The 25,763-nt window shown below is 39.6% G+C and overlaps 1 protein-coding gene across 6 annotated transcripts in view; it reads right to left on the reverse strand.

The window, feature by feature from the left end:
* zfhx4 (zinc finger homeobox 4) overlaps window positions 1-25,763 on the reverse strand; it is a 353,237-nt gene that overhangs the window by 5,240 nt on the left and 322,234 nt on the right. For all 6 annotated transcript variants that reach the window (XM_059645853.1, XM_048529162.2, XM_048529163.2 and 3 more), the window contains 4 exons: window positions 25,273-25,406; window positions 24,208-24,408; window positions 18,535-18,655; window positions 9,818-15,343 (listed from right to left, as the gene is read on the reverse strand). In XM_059645853.1, the coding sequence (XP_059501836.1) occupies window positions 9,818-15,343; window positions 18,535-18,655; window positions 24,208-24,408; window positions 25,273-25,406 (5,982 nt within the window). The remainder of the gene's footprint in view (window positions 1-9,817; window positions 15,344-18,534; window positions 18,656-24,207; window positions 24,409-25,272; window positions 25,407-25,763) is intronic.

Below are 25,763 nucleotides of genomic sequence, written 5' to 3' on the forward strand. Positions count from 1 at the left end.
CTGGATTGTTATCCTAGAAATTTTTATCTGACACTGCTGTGGGACCTTATTAGCAGAAAGACAACAGCAGGTCATGGAAATGGCCTGCTATTCTTTCAGGACAATTAAAGATGTGTTCTAAAGCTGGCATGGACAGCTACGATATGATTGCGGGTGCGGTGACAGCATTAGTGAACAGCCTCTTTCTGGTGTAAGTGAGACAAATCTTACAGCTTTGTTCTAAGTTCTTACAAATCTGTTTGGAGGTGTTCAAAACAGGTCACATAAAGACAGCTCCAAAACATAACTTTATAACCTTCACAATTGTGTCATCAAGTATCAGCACTTTATTCACGCGATGAATGCAACAGCACTGAATATTCAACAAAAATATCTCAGTGATGATGACAAATTTTAATACTTTCATAAAATATGTAACAATTTGCCATTTCTTTTACTCCTGTTTGTGTAGGATCCTCTTTGTTTCAGGATTGCGAACCACGGTTATCCATTGATATCACTATTGGAAAAGATACAGGTCCCAAGAATTATCGTAGCTCTCAATCCTCTCACTAGGATTGATCCCTGACTGCTTACATTTTCTTTTACACCCTACTCCAGACATTTGGCCAATTGAGCTCATTGGATCTTCTTATTTTTATTCAGCATACATAAGCCTTTGACTTAATTGAACCTTATTAATTTGAAGGCAAATCATCAAGCATCAACTACCAAAAGAATTTACATACAAATGCGTTCAATATTTTTCCAAAAGTTTTTCATAGAGCATACTTTCAAAGCAATATGATGTTGCAAATTCCACATTGGTAAATAGTGCTTTTAGGTGAAGCTGTAAATCATACTGAACATTGAGTTTATCTGCATTTATGATTAAAGATGAAGGTAGTTTTGACTTTAGGTGATAGTGTAATATGGGCGATATGAATCCAGATCCCATTACACATCTCTCTCAATTTTCATTTGCATTGGTTTGACGAACGGAAGCTGAATCAATATCATCTAACCTCCACCTTCATTTAAAGGCACAATTATTCAATGTACTTTAAACTGTTTTCCATGAAATGGGTGCACCATTCTGACATATTCAAATACACAATGGTTTAAATTTGAACAAATTCCACATCAAGTCATTTTTTGTAAAAACCTAAAGAACTGCGCACACTGTAAACCAGAAACAAAAACAAAAATTGCTGGAAAAGCTCAGCAGGGCCTGGCAGCATCTGACAAGAGAAATCAGAGTTAATATTTTGGGTCGAGTTCTGAGGAAGGGTCACCGGACCCGAAACATTAACTCTGATTTCTCTCCACACATGCTGCCAGACCTGCTGAGTTTTCCAGCAGCTTCTGTTTTTGTTTCAAGTCATCTTGGGTTGCTTCTATGTATCTTCTGGATCCTGCTGACAAGGCAAGGATTAATAACAGCAAGATTCAAAGAATAGCACTGTGTCATATGCAAATAATGACAGAAATTGGTATAACCAGAAGAACAAGTAGTTGTCCCACTGAAGGATCTACTGCTGATGCATGTTTGACATGACAGAAGGTAAGGAAGACACAGGAACAAGGTTTTTCAATTATCACTCAGCTGAAAGTTCTCTTGCCCAACCCTTAAGATTGTGGGTTCAAGTTCCTCTACAGAATTTTGAATCTAAAAATTTATGTTCGTTGCTCCAAAGCAGTCCTGGAGGAAACCAACAAAGATGCTGATCTTTGAATAATGTATTCAACTGAGACTCTAACTGGCAGACAAAGAAGATCCCATTATGATACTCTGAAGAATAATGGGGGGGGGGCTTTATTCCTCATTAACTCATCATATTTATTTATTGCAATCAAAATCACAAAACAGATTATCTGGTAATTATAAGTGTGTTGTCTGCAGAACTTTGCTATGCATGCACCGGTTGCTGCATTTTCTAGATTAACACCCACGTGACAACACTGAATTGCTATAAAGTGCATTGGGATGTCTGGGATTATGAACAGGGCTATATAAATACAATACTTTCTAATAAGTGAGAAAGGTAAGTTTTTATTTCAGAAAAACAGAAACATAATACAGGTAAGCAAGTATCACTTTATATGGTAAAGGGGGAGCTCAGCAGGCCGGGCAGCATCAGAGGAGCAGGGAATTTATTGTTTCAGGTCTGGACCCTTTCTGAGGAAGGGTCCAGGCCTGAAACATCAGTTTTCCTGCTCCTCGGATGCTGCCTGGCCTGCTGTGTTCCTCCAGCTCCACAGCTTGTTATCTCAGACTCCAGCATCAGCAGTTCTCACTATCACTTTATACGGCACCTTTGGCTTTTATGTCTGCATGGGCCCAACACTTGGTGGTACCTTGGATAAGGGGAAAAGCACATCAGCCACAAAAGACTGACTCTTTATTCCAGAACCTCAACAGAAAAGTCTGCAGAGAGTGAAGGGTTGTAACTGCCAATATCTTACACCAACATAGTGGATAGTTGTTTATTTTTAATGTTGAATGATCAAAGTTACCAGACTGTTTTGTTTCTTCTCAGTGCAGACTTGTAATATTATCATCATGTTAAGCATTACGATACATGAAGCTGATTCAGACAAGGACAATGTAACATGATATGCCCTTCTGCAAAATGCTTCAGAATGACAGCGTATGGAAAGACTGATATCCATCTCTTGTTGGTGGCTCTTCTTGTGGCTCTTGTGGCTTGTTGGTACAGACACTCCAGCTGACAGTGTAACAGAGAAGACCCAGTGCAGGATGGAGGTGACAACTGAACAGTAATGCTGCTCAGCGAGGTCATACAAGATCTGTTATTCAAGTGGCATGTATTCATTTGCTCCTTCTCATCCACCGCTCTGATGTCTTCTGTGCTGAGCACTCTTGTGAACAATTTGCTGCACACAATGGAGCTTCGAATGATATTTATCTGCAGATAAGAAAGTTATTTTTCCATAAATGAAATTTCAGAAAATCTAAGCTTGAAATGCAGAACACTTAAGAAGTGAGATATAAAATTTATGGATTTCCAGTGTTTTTCTCCAAACAAATGTAGATGCAGAATCTTCATTATTAATTATTACTTTACACAATGCTAATAAGTTAACTATTATAAACATTATTTGTCCTGTATGTGAAAATTGTTGTTTAAAGAAAATCCCACTTACCGAGACGCTGAAGTGGTGGCTCTCTCTTTGAAACGGCCTGGTAGTCATCTCACATTTCCCATTTGGAGTGCAGCATGTTCTGGGTCATCATTTGAAGTCTTCCACTATTTTTTTACCATCCACTTGAGATGATTATCTAGTTCTGTACACTTGTGACAGTCATAGCATTTTAGAAATGTTCTTCACATACATTTTTGTCTATTATTTCAGAGAGATCCGGATCTCTTCACACATAAAACACGAAAAGTCAGCATGCAGGTACAGTAAGTAACTAGGAAGGCAAATAGATTGTTGGTGTCTATTGCAAGTGTAATGGAGTATGGAAGTAGGAATGTCCGATAACATTGTGTACCTTAATAAATGCCTTTTGGAAACTGAAATACACTACACCTTATGGTTTCCCCTTATCTACTCTTCTTGTTACATCCTGAATTAACTCTAATAAACTTGTCAAACATGACTTATGAACTTATCAACAAGGAACACAAGTAGATTACTGAGTCAGTCATTCAAGCCTGCTTTGCTATTTAATAATATCGTGGCTGATTTGATTTTAACCTCAACTCTACTCTCTTGCATATCCGTGACAATCTTTCATCCCATTGTTAATCAAGAATCTATCTACCTTTGAATTAAAAATATTCAAATATCTGCATCCACTACCTTTTGAGGAAGGAAATTCTAAAGACTTTCAATCCTCTGAGGAAAAAAAAAGCTTTCCTCATCTTAAATGTGCAACCTCTTATTTTTAAACTATTACCCTTAGTGATAAATTTCCCCAAATAGGAAATATCTGTTCTACATTAACCTGACCAATCTCCTCAGAATCGTATATGTTTCAATTAAGTCACCTCTGAATTCCAGAGGATATGGGTCTAGCTTGTCTAACCTGTTTAGCCATAAGGCAATTCACTCATCTAGGCCCTCACACTATTTATTTCAGAGCCCCCTCCCCCTCCCTCATTTCTGAAGAAGGTCCAGACCCGAAACGTCAGCTTTCCTGCTTCTCTGTTGCTGCCTGGCCTGCTGTGTTCTTCCAGCTCCACACCTTATTATCTCAGACTCCAGCATCGGCAGTTCCTACTATCTCTAGTAAACCTGCTTTGTACTGCTGAAACACATTAACATTCTTCCATAAGTCTGGTGAGTAGTGTAGTACACAGTATGCCAGACATAGTTTCACTAATGCCCTGTAGCACTGAAGCACAGACTCACTACTCTGGCATTCAATTTTTCTCGCAATAAGGTAGAACATTCTATTAACTTTCCTTATTATGTGTTGTGCCTGCATACTCACCTTCTGCAATCTAGATCTCTCTATAGCTCAAATGCCTGAAACCTGCATTTAGGTAAAAATGCTTTTTTTTAGGGCATTTTTACATTTTCCCCCATTTTCCAGATCTCTGCCCACTAACTTAACCTCTCAATATATAAACTTTGACAATAGGAATAGGAGAAGGCCATTTAACCCTTTACACCTGCTCTATCATTCAAATGATCATGGTTGATCATCCAACTCAATACCCTGTTCCTGTTTCTCCCCTCTTCTGATCCCTTTAGCTCTAAAAATAGATATCTATCTCCTTCTTGAAAATATTCAATGTTTCGGCCTCAACCACTGTCTGTGGCAGAGAACACAACAGGCTTAACACTCTCTGGGTGAAGAAATTTCCCCTCATCTTTGTCCTAAAAGGCCTTACCCTTATTCTTAGACAATCACTCCTTGTCCTGGACTCCTTGGGAACATCTTTCTTGCATCTATTCTGTCTAATTCTATTACAATTTATAACTTTCTTTGAGATCCCCCTCATTCTTCTAAACTCAAGTGAGTATAGTTCTAGCTGATCCAGTCTCTCCCTATACAGTATATCAATCATGTCATCCCAGAAATCAGTCTGGTAAATCTTCTTCGCACTGCCTCATTAGCCTTCCTCAGGTTAGGAGACTGAAACTGCCCACAATACTTCAGGTGTGGTCTAACCAATGCCCTGTGTAAATGTAGGGGATTGGTCCTCATTTACTCCCATTAATATTCCCGGTACATTTTTCTTTAGTGATGGTGACTGTTTTACATCCTTTCCTCCTTCTTTTCCCTTGATTTTTAAAAAAAAATTCTTGGGATGCTTTTGGTGTCTTTTACTTTGCAGCCTGATACAGAATACCCAAACTTTCTCATTTCCCATTATTAATTCTCAGGCTCATCCTTGAAGAGGCCAAACTTTACTTTCGCTACTCTCTTTCTCTTGATACACTTATTGAAGCTCTTTACTGTATGTTTTTATTTGTTGATACTTTACTCTCACCTTAATTTCCTCATTGTATCCTTAATTGCCAGCCTGCAGTAACGTCCCTTCTTTTAACTTTCTAAACTTTGCTTCACTTGAACCGTCTCCCTTCTGAAAAGTTAGTTAAGTTTCTAACTAGTCCTAGTTACTGGGCTCACCAAAATACTGTTTCCAGCAAAGTTCAAGTGAAGTTCATCCTAAAGAAGTTGCTCCTGCTTTCATCAGCACCCCATGAATTGAAAGCCATTTCTTACATACGGAACTTTGAGACAATCTTTGGCTTAACATTTCCTTTTATTGCCAAATCACATTACGTTCAATGGCTTGTGTTGGAATTTGCTGGTTGTATAAAGCACTGCATTCTTTGTGGCGAGGGTATAGATTTCGATAATTTTATTCAACTTCAGATTGTGTAATTTACATTTCCACAACAGTCAATAGGTTAAGGTTATTGATTGTACTGGCTTTATTCAGGTATGACTTCATGGACACTTGTCTCACTAAAGTGGTCAATTTCAAGTGGGAACTACATAGTGAGGGATATTGACAGACTTGGGAACCTAGCATTTTCAAGCAGTCATGCTTCATGCATCCATCTTGAATGTGCATTTCAACAGGTTAGTTCATTTCAATACTCAGTCTTAGATGCAGAATTTACAACATGTCTCTCAATGTACATCAGACATAAACTCTGACGTCTTAATATTAATAAAAGCCAATTATATTATTCCTATTGTTAGCCTCAGCAGAAATAGCATGGACTGAGAACTGCATCGTGAATCTTTTGGGCATTTACTTTTTTTCTTCAACAATTGAACAGGGTACTGATTTAAAATTGTACTACAATTTGCAGGGTCCCCAAATCAGACATGAAGTGAAATACTTGCTTGTACACTGTTGTGTTAATATTTCCAAGCTCAAGATAGATATTTCATATACAGACTCCACCTCTCGAGATTTTCTAACAGATACAAGCCTCTTATATATGGTCTGATTTCTAAAACAAAAATACTTATTTCATCTACACTTGCCCCACTATCTGATCATTAATATAAAAGTACAAGGAAAGACAGCTAACGATTTATAATTGACATCAGAAAGTGTTCCTTTCTATCGTTAATAATCAACAGCATCAATGATTTGCAAAGATTGATGAGGTTAAGACACTGAACTCATTTAAAATTGATGCTGTGGTAGGAAGATGACAGAACTGGTATATTAGAAACGGCTGGTCTTTTTTCATCTGAGCACTGTCTTGACCCTTCAAAATACTGCCAAACTATTCTTTAAGCTTCTCAGCAGGACTTTGTTCAGAACCTGCTGTTTATTTTGCTAATAAAGAACATCTGCATGTTACAATTGATGATCTGCATTTCTGTTACTCTTACATTTTCTAACTTTGTCAGTTTTTTGATCAACTTTAGTATGCCGGACAGTTTTCATTACATTTTGTTCTTCCTTGTGCTTTTCAAAATATTTTTGATGGTTGAACTGATAACAAGGAAATGTTTAAGACCGCCAGACCAGAGTTCTGCCTGGTTTATTCCACTTTCTGCACTGTGTTTATTTATTTCTAATGGAATGGCAGTGCAGCTGAAATAGGATAAGGAGGAAAAAAAATCCATCAGTGCTTCACCTCTGGATGGTGAATGTCCATCCTAGAAACCTATGGAAGCATCTATAGAAACAGACAGAGTTAAAGTTTCACATCTAATATCAGACATATTCAACTCACAATGTTAATTTGGTTTCTCTTCCCACAGCTGCAGCCAGACCTGCTGATTTCCAACACTTTGTTTTTATTACAGATTTCTATCATCCAGACATTTTCACTTATATTTAATGTATGTATAGACATGGATATTGGAGGAAGACAGGATTAGAATCGGCCTTCAATGGTTGAGTTGTCTGGCAAAACTTACTGCCATACAAGGATCACAGTGGTTCAAGGCAGCAGCTCACCACCAGCTTCTCAAGGGCAACTGAGGATAGGAACTAAATGCTGGCCAGCCAGTGAGACTCACATCTCACAAAGGAATTTATAAAAATGAATAGTGATCACTTTGAACAAACAACTTAGGCCAAGTTCTGTCAGACCTATGCTTCAATCCCCTTGCGATAGCAGACATTAAAGGAGGAGTCATAAAATGGTGAAAAGGAAGAACATAATTGTGGTATAGCTTTGGTTTCTAGATCACTTTTCTTCACTTAATCCTCCTGAAATAGCTGAAGCCCCAAAGGTTTGTATTTTTGAAATGTTACCACCTTGAGTTTTAATTTTTGAACTTATTATTGTACATTACTTGGAAAATACCCAAAACTACTATACAATTTTCATGAATCCCAGATCCTTACCTACATAGTTGTTCGTAACCATTTCACCAGGTTTGCTAAATTCAGCCAAAAATAGCGGCTTCAAATTTTAAGTTCGGACATCTGACTGGCTATTTCATACAGACAATCTTATTAACATCTTTGGCAAGTTCAAGTCTGTCCATTTTGTCTTTGAGGAAGGTCAGATCACTGTGCATTACGATTTCTTTCAGTTGTTATTTTTAAAAACTTGTCAGAAGGCTTCTCCATCTTTTCACCTTGAGATAACATTTTATTATTATAGCCTCAGTAGTTATCAATTTCTACCTATAAAGCTTCTACCATTTTACCATCATTATTTTCACCCTTCTGAGAGTTGTTTTATCTTCTCTTACCAAAGAGACTTTGTCCACCCTGGGAACAAGGGGAAATAATTGGGTGATACTTGTCTTCTTCTTGCCACCTTATCAATTAAGGACCATGAGCAGGCCCATTGGGAGTATTCTCAACATGTTAATCAATGATCATTTAAGGGCCTCAATACGTCACCCCCACCCCTGAGTATCTGCCTTCATGGAGGTCGAGAAAAGTGGCTGGTTTCCTTCCTGGAGAAGCAAGGTGACCTGCCTGCAGGGCTCTCTGAGGGCAACTGGAGTATAGATATGGGGCAGGGGAGTGACATCTAAAATCTAGCCCCTCGCTTCAGACACCCACCTCACCTTGATCCTATTCCACCAGAAGCAAAAGAAAAATACCTACCCTTTTGCCGCTGGATGCCCGGCGGAGTAGGTGTTGATCTATTTCTTTAGGACCCAGAGATTAGTAGCCTCTGCTTAGTTGGCAAAGTTTGCAAGTCAGATGCCACTGCTGAGGCCTCTGATAGGCCAAGATGCTCAACCATCAGCTCAAAGCTGATTGGTGCATGTTATGGTGAGCGCTCTCAGCAGAGGAGCAGGCAGCAAATTAGTTGACAGCTAACACATCTGCCTTTAATCTTAAAAACGGAGAATAGTTTTCTTTGTTTATTAAATCTCCCTTTGCAACACATTCTTAATTCTGTTAACTCCTTTTATACATTTCATCTATTTGCAGCCTTGTTTGTGAGAAAGCATGAAAGTATATATATGGACACATATCTTCCATCCTAACTCAAACTTTAGATATTCCCATAAAAATATTTAACGTAAAAACTAGGAGCAGCAGCAGGCAGTTCAGCCTTTTGAGTCTACTCCGCTATTTAGAATGATCATGGTTAATCGCATCTCAACCTTAACTCCACTTTTAGCCTGATCTCCATCAACCTTCATCCCAATACTCATTAAAAACCTGTCTATCTCATTAAATTTACGCAGTGTGTCAGTATGCATGACAGTCTGGAAAAGTCAGTGCCACAGATTTAAACATCCAGTTTAATTTTCTTTTGTTATATCTGTATTTCCTTTCTTTGGGTCGAATAATATTGATAGTTATCTCCTACAACCTCTGAAACAGATGCTGGTATTTGTTCATCTGTATTTTAAAAAAGCTCTCACTACCTCCTTTCAAAATATAGTTCAATGGACAATCTACTAAATACCTTTTACTATGCAGAATAATGTTTACTTTAAGTTTTAAATATTAGTACTGATCTTGTGAAGTGCTGATTTAAAACAGATGTTTGTTAATGCATACATACAGTTGTGATTTAGGTTCATAAGGTGTTAAAATGAAATGAGATGCATTTCACCTTTGCCTCATTCATTTTCTAATTCATCCCTGTTATCACTTTTTATTATCCTTTTTATATTCATTTGTCTTTTGGATGAAAAGATTGATAGATAACTATGTTAATTGCTTTTTAAAATTTATTTAGAGTCACAATCTATTGTGACTCATACTCCAACCTTTTCTCCCCTGCTTTCTCTCTCTCCGTCTCTCTAAGGAGGCATTCAGGATCTCGCAAGGGATAATAAGACCCAAATTGGAAGTCACTATATGGAAAATTTGAACGTTGACAGATGTTTGGCAAGTACGTTTTAAGGCCCTACTTGTTTTAATATGTTGAAAGAAATAAACATCACTGTATAACTTACCTGTTGTGTTTTGTGGAAAACTTGGCAGTGAAGTAGGGCCATTAACTCCAGGAAGAATGACTGGAGAAAGGCCCGAGAGGCCTGAATAGGATGTCGAAGCATTGAGGCCATGCAATGCATTATTTTCCATTATGCTTTGCTGATGCAGAACCTGTTGCTGTGATGTTATGCCCAAAGTATCTGTAGCCTTCTTCAAACGATCCAACTCTTGTTGAGCCATCAACTGTCGGACAGTCGTAGGAGCAAGGTAATCCTTTTCCTTATCAAGCTGACAGCCTACTGTTTCTTTCACCTTGTTGATATGCTGCTGTGAGAAAATGTGATCTCTGATAGACAAACGGGCAGTGTACATAACACCACATAAAGAGCATTCTGTTCTTTGTCCATCAGTTCCAGTTTGATTCATCATGAATGATTTTGCCATGTTTAGCTTTAATTTTTTGTCTTTTGCTCGAGCATTCTGAAACCACACCTGGACAACTCTTTTAGGTAAATTAATGTCATTGCCAAGAAGTTCACATTCTTGCATCGTTGGTGTACGGTAGTCAGAGAAGCATGACTTAAGGACTTTTAGTTGAAGATTACTCATTTGTGTTCGGAAGCGTTTCTGACCAGGTCGTTCACTGGATCTGGATGATGATTTAAGACTACTGTGGCTTCCAAAAGGACTTGGGGAACAGGGATCAGCTAAACTTGACGTCTCACTTCGGTCAACACTATCATCTACATCATTATCCCTTGAAATGAAGCTTAGAGAAGGGCTAGGTAAACTGATGGAAAGTCTTTCATCGCAATAATCAACTGAGGTTGCTGTAGCCATCATTGATAACTGATCACCAGTTACTGATGTTTTTAAATCATCTGAAGACTCAGTAACTTTACTCTCTGAAGTGCTAACTAAAATGTTTTCAGTTTCATTGTTTCCTTCATCTCCTGTACTTGCATCACTTATAGCTGTGTTAATAGATGACGTATCATCATAATCGGCCTTACTCTGATCAAAACTGACAACAGCAGGGTTTACATTTGGACTTTCTGTGTCTTCATGGCATTCTGATTTGAATAACGAAGGGCTCAGGAGGTGTTTCGGTGACATATCTGCTGTTTTACTTACTGGTGTTGAAACTGAAGATGGTGCTTCATTTTCACTCAATGCATCGATTTTGGAAAATAGTAATGTTGGAAATTCAAAATAATTATCTTTTTGTGGGCTGTCACCATCATCGTCTTGTGGCATAATGGGGCTTGGTGGGAGGCTGTAACCTGCTTGTTTAGCTTCGTGCCAATGTCGGGAACGAATGTGCGTTTCAAGTGCTGTCTTAGCTTTGAAGAGTGCTCGACAAAAAGGGCATCTTCTGTGAGATTGGCTTGGCCCAAGGGCACGAAACTGCCCTTTCCTTTCACGAGCTCGAGTGTTCTGAAACCAAACCTGAACGACACGTTTCTTCAAGCCTACCTCATTTGAAATATGATCTAACATTTTGCGAGTGGGATTAGAATCCAATAGGTACTTTTCATACAATATCTCCAGTTGCTCTGGAGTAATTGTGGTTCTGAGCCGTTTATCACGATGGGGTTCATCACTACTATTTGCACCTTCTTTGTCATTTTGGTTGTTCTCCTCCTTCTCTTCCAATTTGCGCTTCACTGTTCCAGAAGCAGTGTTGGAAGGAGTTGGAACTGACGAGTTAGTCTGGGAAGGTACTTGTGCAAGAGGCCCAGGAAGTAACTGTCCTGATATAAGAGGATTGTTTGGGTCAAAAATCATATAGGGCATGTCTAAAGATCTATCCAAGATTTGTGAATGGAGGAATTGATTTTGGGCTGCCAAGAAATGAATGTGCTGGTGCTCTTGCCAAAGTTCCAAGGTTGGAAAGGCATATTTACACTGATCACACTGGTACTGTAATATTTGAGGAGGTAGACTGTTCTGTAAAGAGGTGACAGCTACAGATGGAGGGGCGGATGAAACTGTCGGTGTACTTTGAGGCTGTGAATGAGACCGCATTATTTGTGGTTGGGATTGCTTTTGTTGCTGTGACTGAGGTGTTGTCGACTGTGGCTCTGATGGAGGTGAAGGTGTTAGCTTGGTCACTTGAGAGGGTTGAATAGCCTCAACTTGCTTTGGTTTCTCTCCTGGTAAGTTAGATTTAGGGGAACATTTATCTATTTCCAGTTTGGGTGAAGGCATCAGAGGAGTACTAGAACCAGAGCTAGAACCTGACCCTGTCATTGTTCCTAATGAAGGCTTTGATGAGTCTGGTAGACCAGAAGTGTCAGGATGATTTGACATTATTTGGTCTGTAGCATCCATTGAATCTTCTGTCTGGCTATCATCCTGGCCATCATCATCTTCATCTTTGTAACACTGTTTCTTTTGATGTGTAATTAAATCGAAAATGCGTGGAAACACAACATTGCATTTTTTACACTGATATTGTAAATTGTTGGTTCGGATATAACGCTCATTGGTTAGCTCCCTTCTTTCACTGTCTTTAGCGTCGGCTTGGTTCTCAAAGCTCTTTCGGGCCTTTTGTCGGGCATTTTGGAACCAAACAACAATTACTCGAGTAGGCAGGTTCAGAACTGTGGATAACTGTTCTATTTCATCATCTTTTGGATAAGCATTCGTATCAAAAAAGTCCTGCAGAACCCTCAACTGGTAGTCAGTGAATCGTGTTCTAGATGATCGCTTATTTACTGCACCATCTGTCCTGTAACATTCTCCAGTATTAAAACAAGAATCATTTCTGGTTTCTTCCAGTGTGGTAATGGGTGGATTATTGAAATTGTACGGCGAGTCCTTATTTCTTTGCCTCTCTTTAAACAGAGTATTTCGAAACCAATGCTTGATAACTTTCTGTGGAAGTCCTGACTTGTCCGACATTTCTTGAATTTGTTCTTCAGTTGGAGAGTTATTGATATCAAAATAAGTTCGTAAGACCTTTAATTGATCGTCTGTGATTCTTGTACGTGGACGCTTGAATTGGTGATGTTTGAGAAAATTGGGATCTAAGCCTAACTGCTGCTGACAGAGCTGGGTGAGGTCTGCGGATAAAGAGTCCATGGTCGGAAGTTGCAAAGTGAGCTGGGGTGGCAAAGAAGAATGCTGCATCATAACCGGGGGGAAGAGAGGCAGGTCCAAGGACACCGGCATCTGAACCTGGGATTGTGAAGAAGGGGGAGGTGGGGGAGGAGGAGGCGGGGGAGGTGGCGGAGGAGGTGGCGGTGGCGGTAATGGCGATGGGGCAGATCCTTGGACTTTGCCATTTGCTGTTGAGGAAGGAGGTGGTGGCGGTGGTGGTGGAGGAGGAGGAGGAGGTGGTGGTGGTGGAGGTGGCAGTGGTGTGGGTGCAGGTGACTCTGGTGAAGATGGTGTTACAGGATACAGCTTGTCATACGCTTCCCTATAATGGCATGCAAATATCTCCAGCTCTCCAAATGGGAAAAACTGGTAGTGAATATGCTCTTGGTGGCTCTTCAGAATAAGGATGTTCGAAAACAGCTTACCGCATGCTTCACATTCTAACTTATCAGTTTTCTCATTTTCACCATTCTTGCTTCTCTTCTGAACTTTCTGCTTGTTTTCATTAAATTGGATAACCAACTCAAAGCCGAAGTTTTCCAATAAAGCTTTTGCTGCATTTCCTCTTGCACCAGATGGAATACGAGGAGGTGGAAGCACACTTTCTACTGATTTCTGTTTTTTTATCTCTTTATTTTCTTTTAAAGCTTCAGATTCACTTAAAATCTCATGTTGTGTCTTACTTTCTGCTATTTCCATTAATTCCTCAGTTTCTTTATGGGAATAAGTGTCTTTTAACAATTGGGTGTCTATAGAATTGAGAATATTTGGTTCCAGCTTTGATGGTTTAAGGATTTGTTGCTGTTGCTTTTGCGTCAGTTGCTGAGTCTGTAAACTTTGATGTTGCTGTCCATATTGCTGCTGAATTTGCAATAACTGTTGCCCTTGTACTTGCTGCTTTAGATCTTCCAGCAGAGATCCTGTCATTGCAGACATTCCAAAGGTTCCTGAACCAGGCAAACCAAGCTCTGTATTCAGATTAAATTCAGTACTTGGCAGATAAAAAGGGAAGAGAAACTGTGGTTGCTGTAATTGCAGTAAAGCTTCAGCTGTCATAGGGAAATGTGGTAATAACGCTGGATTCAGAAACTGAGGCTGGAAGAAAGCAGCTTGTTGCTGCAGCTCGTGTTGAAGATGCATTTGAGCCTGCGCTTGGGCCTGAACTTGAGCTTGGGCCTGGGCCTGAGCCTGGGCCTGAGCCTGAGCCTGGGCCTGGGCCTGGGCCTGAGCTTGAGCTTGAGCCTGAGCCTGGGCCTGGGCCTGGGCCTGGACCTGAGCCTGAGCCTGAGCCTGAGCCTGAGCCTGAGCCTGGGCATGTGCTGGTGCAGGTGACTGTGGTTGATGCTGGACAGAATGAGGAGAAATTGATTCTGTAAACTGTTTTTTGTTTGCTTCTTTGATATCTGTATTAATGTCTTTGTTACCAATCGAGGCAATCCTAGGAGAATCTGTAGGACCAGCAACAAGCAGGTTACCACTGCTGCCCACACTATTACTTGCACCTGCAGTGCCATAACTCCCTGCTTCCAGCTTAGCGGCCCTTGCTTTTGTCTGATGGAGCACAGATCTCATATGTATTTCCAACGTTGAACTCTGGCTATAAGCAACATTGCATGTATTGCACTTGTAGGGTTTGTTGTCTATGCTGTTGTTAGTTTCTTGAGGAATTGGACTTGATGCCTCTTGTAGCACTTTCTTTAGTTTGTGCAAGTGTGATACTGAATTATAGTGAACCAAGAGAATGTTCTTCTGGGTGAAAGATTCTTTACACACCGTGCATTTGTACGGTCGTGAAGGATCCAAAAACTTTTCCATAGTAAAATTTGGACCTTTCCGGAAAGGCAGTGTTCGTTTTGGTTCTGAACTTAAATCATCTAAAATAGAACTACTGTCACTTCCAGTTGGACTGGCTTTCCCGTCCTGATCAATTTCCTCTTCCTTATCGATGTCCTGTACCAGAATATTATCGTCTTGATTGATAACTTCACTTTCTGACCAGAACTCTCCATTCATATGATAACTCCCACATATCTGTTGTATCTCAACTTCACTTAGCTCAGGATGACTGGTTTCCAAGTGTCTCTTTAAAGCCACAAATGTACGAAAGCTGCGTTGGCAAAGGCTACACATCGTGGCAGCCCGGATAGCGTGATACTGTGAATGAATCTGAAGCTTCTGCATGGTCTTGAAAGCCAGACTACATTGACTACAGCGATACTTGTACACATGCCGTTCTGACACAGGCAGCTGTTGCCTTTTCTGGAGTTCATTTAGTTGATCTTGCAGAGAGTCTGAGGCCTTAAAATGCTGACTCCCATCCTTCTTCCAATCTGCTGTTTCTGAAGATTCTTTTGACATCTTCTGCTCATCCCTTTTTGACTCAGTTCCAGACTTTGAGTTGTCAGAGACTGTATAAACTTTTCCTTCTGACGAATATTCACCTGTTTAACAGAAATTGATGTAAGGTGAAAGGAACAAAACTGAAGCAATCCAAATGCAATGAATTTATGAAACTGAAATTTAGGGAAGGCTGTCATATCTCCATCTTTCTCTCTTTCATATGGAAACAACCATAAGGGTGAACTCTCTCTGGGTTGCACTTGGTAAAGCACCAAGAACGATATGTTATTTTATTCTTCTAACATGCTATACTAAATACCTATAAGTTCATTTGTCACCTTTAAGCCATCATGGACACCTTACAGTATATGGGGCAGAAATACTGCTCTGAGGAAAACTTCCCAAGATTCTTGATTCTCCTATTTGTACTTCCAAGCCTTTGACAGGTTGAGAACAGAACATGATTTGTTGTGGTCATGTAGCATGGATTACTGAAGTGGTTTGAGAATGTTCCCAGGTATTTCCCAAAACTCTTGAGGGAAATTATAAGTCTCAGTTTCTCCTACCATGAGAAACATTTGCAGGTCAGTGCTAACAAGGTGGAAACTATGAGATCCAGGTCTTGTCTCAAAGTATAAATGTTCAAAGGTCTCTATTTAAAATATGCATCAAAATTAAATACTCCTTACCCATGACACATAAGTTTACGTTACGATAATTAAGTCCTCAATTATAGTTTGAACCTATGACATTCTCACTCACAGCTAACAGCTAAATATCTCAGCTATCCCAAAACTTTTCATGTCCAATTAGTAACTCAGAAATTGACTTCATAACATGAAAATAAATGAATATTTTTGATTTATATGAAGCCATTTCTTCCTCTTCTGCCTCGACGTTCCTCAACTTGTGTGCATGCTGATGATATTGTAGAACATTCATTTCTAAATATGTGTACTGTCAGAACAATTCAGTAACTCTGAGAAGCATATTTCCAACTTGCTGCAGGAGGTGAGCAATACCATTTAGTTTATAGCTCCACAGATAAAGGGAAGCTCAACCTTTTGAACACAGATGCTAAAAAAAACTCTGTAAAGCCCTAAGAAACTGTCGTACAGAGAACAGCTTGTGACATCCATGGCTGCCGTTGGTTATGATTGTTAAGAATATTATCTTGTTTCACTTTTTAGATTATACCATCTTGCCCTAGACTCCCATAAATTATCTGGTCGTTTGTCTCATTATACTTCCTTCACTGCAACAATGACAGCACTTACAAAGTGTTTCATTGACTGCAAAATATAAAGAAATCATAAAAAATAGCTACTGAAATGCAAGTTTTAATGTTTGGGATCTTAGCACATTTTAGCTTGTCTCTAATAGTCACTGTACCTGCAGTAATTCATTGTATGTGAAACACAGATGTGACAACACAAATGCAAATCTTTAAAAATAAAACTGTTCAGCACTAAATCAGCCAGTTAGCAATGGTCATTACAATAGGATACACAACATTTTTTCTCTCCCCATAGAGTACTTCTAGCACTTGAACTTCTGCAGTAGAAAGCTAGAGACTTCACTGTCATTTGCATGGAATTCATTTCTTCAGTGACTTCGAGATTTCATCGAATCATAGAATCCCTCGAGTGTGGAAACAGGACCTTTGGCTCGACAAGTCCACACCAACCCTTAGAACATCCCAACCAGGCTCATCCCCCTTTTAAACTACCTAATCTACACATCCCTGAACACTATGGGCAATTCAGCATGGCCAATCCACCTAACCTGCACATCTTCAGACTATGGGAGGAAACCGGAGCATCCGGAGGAAGCCAACACAGACATGGGGAGAATGTACAAGCTCCACTGAGACAGTCACCTGAGGGTGAAATTGAACCTGGGTCCCTGGCACTGTGAGGCAGCAGTGCTAACCACTAAACCACAGTGCTTCCCAATGAAAATCACACCCCTAAACCAACGAACCATCCCTTGATGTTTATTCGCTGAGCGTTTCATGTTGACAGGTTTATAATCTTCTCTTTGTTGCAACTTCCTCCCCAACACTTGCATGGCTTCTCTTCTCTCTTTTACAGCATTCCTGCTCCCTCCCACTGGAGTTGCTTCCTTATCACCTCTCTATGTGCAAATCCTCACCTACCACAAATCTCTCTAACATCTCCTTCTCCTGTACTCAGGCCTCAGGGTAATCATCTTCCCCTCATTTCTTGCTGCTAGCTCCACTCATTAGACTGCTCATCAGTAGCAGGACTGAGTGGAACAGTGGCTCAGTGATTAGTACTGGTGCATAACAGCGCCAGGGACCTGGGTTCAATCCCACCCTTGACTGACTATCTGTGTAGAGTTTACACATGCTCCCCATGTCTGTCAGCGTTTCCTCTAGGTGCTCTGGTTTCCTCCCACAGTCCAGGGATGTGGAGGCCAGGTGGAATAGCCATGGGAAATGCAGGGTTACAAGGATAGTCGGGAGTGGGGGGGGGTGGGGAGGTGCGGCGTCATGGTGGTGGTCTGGATGGGATGCTCTTCAGAGGGACAGTGTGGACTTGATGGGCCAAATGGCCTGCTTCCACTCGATAGGAATTCCATGTCATTGGTGGATTGGCTTCTTACAGGTTCTGTCACTCCCATTCAATAGGGATGACATTCTATGATTGGCAAGTTTTAATTTTCCTGAGCCTTTGGGACCAAATTCAGCTTCCTTTGTGCGCTTGTACATTTTTTGCATTAACACTATTCCAACAACAGCACCAGAAACCACAAGAAAGTGAAGGCATCTACAATAATTCATATGCTATAAATCTGTCCGGATCCTTATTTAAAAAAAAACCATTGATTCAGTCAGAGTTTTTTGGCACTTTTCATTTTAAGATTCACAGCCTGAACACCAGTTCTTGCTTTGTTCAATTCCACTACAAACTCCAGGCTGTCATTTTTCAACCATTAACTGATGCATTTCAAATCCAAATCAAGCACTCTCTCCAAGATGTAGCAACATTTTGCAAATCTGCTTTTTTTTTGAAAAGGAGAAACTATACAATCTTAGCTTCAAAAGACCCACTCGGAGAGGCAGAAACAGAAATGATAGGGAAATGAACAACTTCTCCAGCCATAAGAAATGAAGGATGGCCATGTCATACACATATAATATTGTTCCAATGCCAAATACACCAGAGTTTGTGTAAGTAATTTTTAACCTCCGAATTTACCAAGTTATTAATTTGTTTGTGCGGGAATAGCTTCTTTACAAAGCCAGCTATCATGACAGAGAGCTTACCATGTGATTTACATGATTCCTCTGTAGTAACAGTTGCAGTATTGTTGAGAAAACACTGTGTTTTCTCAGAGCCAGTTGAGGACAATATACTGGTGGAGTTCATCCCATCTGGAAAAGACACCTTTCAAAGAAACACACAATGAGACTCATTTATCATATCAGAATGAATATTACATACAAGATATATTTAAAACAAAGTCAGAAGTCACATGACAACAGGTTACAGCCCGACAGGTTTGTTCAAAATCACGAGCTTTCAGGGTGCCTTCACCTGACAGAGCAGCAGCGTTGCGAAAGCTTGTGACGTTAAATAAACCCATTGGACTATAACCTGGTGTTGTGTGACTTCCGACTTTATACACCTCAGACCAACACCGGCATCTCCACATCATATTAAAACAAAAGTTCAGGTGATACATATAATTATTTCCAGAAAAATGTATTTCATTTATCAAAAGCAAAACCAAGATGAGAAAGTCCAATGGAGCTAGAGAAGCAGATTGAGGAATTTCTATTTATCCTATCTTTAGGTAAGCCAATACCTAAAATTTTCTCTGTCTGCTGCCTTTCATTGAATATGTTCAAATAAAAAGGAATGTTGTTGTCCAACAAATAACAATCAATTTTAATCTCCTAATTTTCCTCTTTGTACAACAAGATAGAATGGTAGCAGTGTCAGGAAGGAGTGGCATTTTAGTTGGACTTACTTATTGCTTAACCAAAAATAGAAATTGTTGGAAAACTTCAGCAGGTCTGGCAGCATCTGTGGAGAGAAATCAGAGTTAATGTTTTGGGTCGGGTGACCCTTCCTCAGAATGGTCTGAGTAAAGGTCACTCAACCTGAAATGTTAATAGTGATTTCTCTTCACAGATACTGCCAGACCTGCTGAACATTTCCATCAATTTCTGTCTTTGCTTTCGATTTGCAGCATCCGCAGTTCTTTCAGTTTTCATGGTGTTTATTTTGAACATCATTGTATATTCCAGAAAGCTGGGAAAAGGTGAGGAGCATTGGTGGTTGTTGTTTGAAATAGCTCTGTTTAGTAGTGATTATTAATACAAATTATGAGTTATTGTGCTCAGAGGAACAGTCATTAGACCTACAGAGATATACCAGGCAGCACTGCAGGTTCTTCCCCTCAATATCCAGCACATTGCATCTGCTCAGAAAGCTAACATGATTTTCTGCTGTACATGCTTTGCTGGTTGGGGGTCTTCAGATACAAGCTCCTTCGGACAAAAGTGCCATTACTTCAAGATCTGCTAGTAGTTACATTGAAACATTTTTAGAAGGCCTGCTATCCTTGCTTCTTACTCCATAAAACAAGTTGTAGGTCATCTTGACAGGGTTCAGATTGAGAGGAGTATAGATCTTTATCATTTGCTGGACCAGGCCACACACCTGCACATGTAGAAAGACAGCTACAGTTAAGTGTGACCTGAAACCTGGCTGTAATTCCTTATACACATGCTCCAATCTAACTATTCTCTACTTTGTCACATATTCATGTTGCTATGTCCCTTGATTTCATTTCAATTTTGTTAATTTGACCCTTAAAGGAGCATTTTATCAAACACTTTCTGCAGGTCCACATTCCCACAAAATACACTGCCTCTGCTCCCCTCTCCATCACTTTATCAAAGAACTCAATCAACTTCTTAGACAGTTTGCCAACAAGTGTAAACAGAAATTATTGGAGAAACTCGGAAGTTCTGGCAGCATCTGTGCAACGAGAAACAAAATTACCATTGAGTCCAATATGGCTTGTCTTTATAACTGAAGGGGACTGAAAAATGATAGTTTTTATGTTGTTGACAAAAGGACAAGAAGAGCAAGTGGAACAAGTAGTAAGAGTGCCCAGAGTAAAAGGCTAAAGGAATGTTAATGGTAGTTAGGGAGATATCGATAAAGAGTAGTGTTAATGGTAAGGTGTTACTAATGGAGGAAAGAGAAGCTCTGCTGGGGGAAAACCCATGCAAAGTAAACACTTTGGGTGTGAGTGGGATGGGGAGCTGTGGTGTGTTCAAATGGAGGACAGTGTTCATGGTCTGAAATTGATGGACTTCATGTTAATTTCTGAAGGCAGTCATGCAGAAAATGAGGAGTTGCTCCTTCAGCTTGTGTCAAGTTTCACTGGAAATCTGCAGCAGGCCTAGGACAGAAATGTTAGCACGTGTTCCTCATGATACTGACCTCCTCAGAGTTTCCACCTGACTAATCTTTATAACTTTATCGTGAGCTGCTTCCCCCAAGCTCGGACCTGCAGCCCATAAATTAGGTCTTTTGTCTACTAATGCTCATATCATCTTCCAGTGCATTTTCAGAGCTCCCCAGACACTCGGTCATGGATTCATAATCAAGTAGAACATTACCTAGAAACTGGTTATCAGAACCCATCTGTTTAATGCGGTGACCATTTGCAAATATCTCCACTGACTCACTTGGCAATCTGTTCAACATGTGCACTGATCTCTGCATTGTTAAATCTGTATTTTGTGTAAACTCTTCTCCTGGCCTAAAGATCATGCTCCTTGTTCCTCCCTGAGACAACATCATGTTCACTGTAAAGGCTCAAGACCTGCTCCATATTTTTTGGTAGTTCCATTGACTTTACTTAGGCTTAAGTTTTGTTACACTTTACTGAACCACATTCAGCAGTTGGACATTTTTGTTGCACACAGGAATCTTCCCTGCTATCCTTTAAATACTGCTGGTACATTAATTTTCCCCTTTCCACAAATAACTTTTGCATGAAAATTGTCGCCCACGATTACTGCCCAAATGCTGCCATTGTAAGTACTTTCCTGTATTTTTCAAGAATCCTGGTGTAACCTAGAACTAATTCCTTCATTCATTCATGAAATAGGTGCAATGTTGTCCATTTCTAACTGCCTGAGACACAGGTAAAGTACAGAGGTCGAAAGGCGATATTGTTGGTGGTCAAATGTGAAGGTCATCTCAGGGTCAAATCTGATATCAAGATTGCAAACTGTCCGACTTTTTTTTCACTGTATGGCTTTAGCAAATGGAGAACCAGTCACTGAGCACACACATTGTTGTTCTTCCAGTGTCCTTTGTTTTATATTTATACGCCTTAAAACCCATTACATTGGCCAATGACTACAAAATCTTTTCCATACTGGTCATCTTGCCACACGATTTAACATCATTTGTAATAAAACCCTCCACCACAAGAACAGTTTAAATAGATGAGCCCATGGACTAGATTTAATTGCGGAGGCAGAAAAGTTGAGTTTAGAAACTGCTCAACCCGGCAGATCAAATTCCTTTTATAAAAAAAGAACTTCCCCGCATATTTTCACCCCAGCAGCAAGAAGTTAGCCTTCCACCTCAGGAACAGTTTGCAGATGGAGAACTGAGCTGGTCTGGCTAGAAGGCCAACATTAATTCTCCAGGACTTTATTTGATTTCAAGTCTCTAGCCCTCCTTATAACCACTTCCACTGTCCATTTCCATGTTCCTTCTGTGCTCTTTCCATACTCCAAGCTCACTCACACATTAAGCATTATTATGTATAGAACCATTGAGCCTTATTGTAAGTAGCAATTCTTTGAAACACTCTTGGAGGAAAAGAAATTGTGGTTGGGAAACTGCTGCTCTTACAATGTTGTAAAAGTGTTGGTCAGTCAAAGCCATTCATGGTAACAATAATACATGTTTCACTTGACATCACATCTCTTAACTTTGCCTAAATACACATGACGATCAAAGAAGATATAGCTTATTATAATCTCAAAGATGGCAATCAAAGCAAAAACTTCAATTCCACCTGTGTAAACAGACCCCTGTCGAGTTAATTCATTAATGAGGCTTAGAGTTCACCCAAACATTCATAATAAGGACATGTGGAGAGAAAAAAAATAGCCATCTGTCTCTGCTCCTAATGAGACCAGGTGAATGTATTACAGACATAACTCCTGAGGTATTTGCTTCTAAACTTCCTACATTTGCAATGGAGTAGGCAAAGGTGTGATTGCTATAAGAGGGCTTACTACACCCATCATAAAAAATGACACAGAGGAAGTAAGGCAGGGATCCCAGAAGTGAGTCCTGTCTGTTATTTTAAAGCCTTCCTTGGTTTTGTTCTAACATTCAGAAGCATGAATATCCAAGAGTCAGTGACCCCAGGTGGAGGTTCTCTCTCTCTTTCAGCTTTATTAAATGGGCGATTTTTGAAAAAAAATTGTAAACAAGAGTAAATTAACTGGTTAATGAATTTCTTCAGGGCTACTTCTATGTTTTCCACTGGTGAAGTGGTGGGAACAGTAGTGAGGAAATTCCCAGGTTTAATCTTTCAAAAATCAAAATAAATATAACTAGTGCTTACCAAATAATCTAACTATTTCCTAAAAGGATCCAATAGGTGCAACCTGTTGTTTCTAAGTTATCATGACCTGAGTAATGATAATGTACAGTCAATGCTCTGTTGGTAATCGATCAGACTATTATTGACAACTTTGCCCAACTAATGTATTCTTCCCTATTTCACGTCTCTACTTATCTCAATATCATATTTAGATGAAACCTTTATAAGCAGTAATTTCTTCATGTATTTAGATTGTATTCCATCAGTTTCACACAGTTTTTTTTAGTATTTTCAGAACAGTATGACATCACTAATCATTTCAACCTAGATTATATGGTCAGAGACAAAAATAGAAGTTGCTGGAAAGGCTCAGTAGGCCTGGCTGCATCTGTGGATAGAAATCAGAGTTAATGTTACAGGTCGAGTGACCCAACCTCAGAGCCAGTTCTTCAGAATTATTTGACCCGAAATGTTGACTCTGATTTCTCTTCACAGATGCTGCCAGACCTACTGAGCTTTTCCAGCAATTTCTAAATTTGTCTCAAATTTATAGCAGCCACTGTTCTTCTGGTTTTTGTACGATTAGAGCTCTGGAGTGGATTTTGAAGCCACATAATTCTCACTCAGAGGCAGCGGTATCAATGAGGCATGAATGGCACCTAAAGCGTGTTTACTTCTCCTGATTCCTTTCACCACACTTCGACATAAACTGTCCCTTTAAAAATCTTTTTTGTCTTGGAAATAATATTTCCTTACAAGCACCTATATTATTCACAACTTAGTTTTGTATTGGCATTTCACCTATTTGTAATGCCCACTAGAGTTATCTTCAACTGCCTTTTAAATAACCAGTCGTACTCACAAATCTCACTCTCATTCTTTAAATAATTCTGCTCATCGCTTAGATGACTTTTAATTTTGTCTTCAGCAACCTCTTCATGGGTCTTGTTCTTTTGCTTGCTTTCTCCTATGGATGCATTTCCTTTTCAAATTCATTAAAATAGTCTTAAAAAGCTTTACAGTATGTAGAAATCAAAAACATTTATTCCTAACGCACAAGAATATTTATATATTTTACCGCACAACAACCATCGCTATTTTAGTTCTAAAATGGGAAAATCCAGGCCAGCACATCAGCCCTTCTTGATGTATGATGCTTAAGAAGTAGTGCAGTCCATCCAAAAGCAAATCAGCAATTGTCTTTGAGCATAAATCACTACAGAAACACATTTTGTTCTGAAAAGGGCAATAAACTCTGTAGCTTATATTTCAAACAACAAAAGATTTTAATTTCCAATTCTGAAGCCAAAAACTCTTCGAGTGAGATACATTTTAAACTGCTTACAGTCATGAGTAGCTTCTCCACACAGTCAGGTGCCACACTGTGCAAATGGGTCAGGTGAAGCTGTAGATGAATCTTGTTGCTGAGGACATCCTGACAGAGAGGGCAGCAGATGACTGGCTGCATGGAATGCTGGGACATGACATGCATCTGAATCCTGTTTCCATCCTTACTGTTGTAATTACAGTAGGGACACTGGTAGAGCTGTAACCAAGCAGCATTTAATAACATTTATATTAGAAACAGGTGACATATAACAGGCAAAATTCTTCTGTTTGGCCTTTTTCAGACAAAATCATTTTTCAGTGAAGAATTACGAGCGCATTAATAAAACAAAGGCAAATTGAATATGTTTACTTCTTCCAGAAAACAGGGCCAGCCTTGCATTAGCAAAGAAAAAGTAGCAAATCAAGTTGTTCTTTTTAACAGTAAGACTTCAATTTGTTTTATTCAGAATCAGGAAAAATTAGACTTTTATGTAAGATATTGTTTTGAGTCCTCACAAATCGATCCCTGTTTACATTGCATCCATTTCAAATACCAAGATAGTTTTGCTTTAAGTGATAAGTATAAACTGAAACCTTGATATAAATTTGATAACGAAAGTAACTTCAGATGGCTTGATTACACAGATGGTGGCATAGGAGGCATGTCTCTGGGCTAGCACTCTAGTAACTCTGGCTAATGTTTTAGAAAAATGGGCTCAAAACTTCTGTAATTGAAATCCAACCAGTACAATCTTGAATTCAAAGCTGCCCATCTGTAATGGCAACCATTAATGTATCAATCAACTATGGTATTTTGTTTAAAAAAACCCATCTGGTTCACCAATGCCATTAAGGGAAGGAAATCTGCCATCCATGTTACACTCTTAACTGTCCTCTGAAATGGCCTAGCAAGCCACTCAGATCCAGGGCAATTAGGACAACAATTCTGGCCTTTATTGGATGTGGGCAACCCTGACAGAGGAAATAAAAAGATTTTGCCCATAAAGCTTTTATTAATAATTTCCTGGGAAATACTTGGAGAAAAATGAAAATCCCAGTGGAAAAAGTTTTTGTCTCTTACCTGCTCTTGACTGGGTTTGCTGCTACCAGCTGACTGAGGTCTTTTGGAAGTGAGGTCATCATCTCCTCCCTGTGGCAGTGACCGATCTCCCACTACAGAACTCTCTTGAGGTTCTGCTGATAGCACAATTGTTCCTGTTAAACCGATGAAACACATGAGGATGTGAATGTACTCAAACTGCAATTCACCCAAAATAAATCCGTAATTTCAATAAATGTCCTTCAACTTTAAAAAAACTGGTGAGGATTTAACCCATTGTGCAAAAAGGCAAGCTTTATAATGCTTTTATTTCCTTACAACTATACTTCTGGGAGTATAAGTAGTTATCTAAAAGAACATATGCAGTAGTAGCCAGAGATAGTAAGAACTGCCGATGCTGGAGTGAGAGATAACACAACATGGAGCTGGAGGAACACAGCAGGCCAGGCAGCATCAGAGGAGCAGGAAAGTTGATGTTTCGGGTCAGGACTCTTTTTCAGAAACATCAACTC

This window comes from Stegostoma tigrinum, chromosome 5, assembly GCF_030684315.1.
Source record: "Stegostoma tigrinum isolate sSteTig4 chromosome 5, sSteTig4.hap1, whole genome shotgun sequence".
NCBI classification, from domain to species: Eukaryota; Metazoa; Chordata; class Chondrichthyes; order Orectolobiformes; family Stegostomatidae; genus Stegostoma; species Stegostoma tigrinum.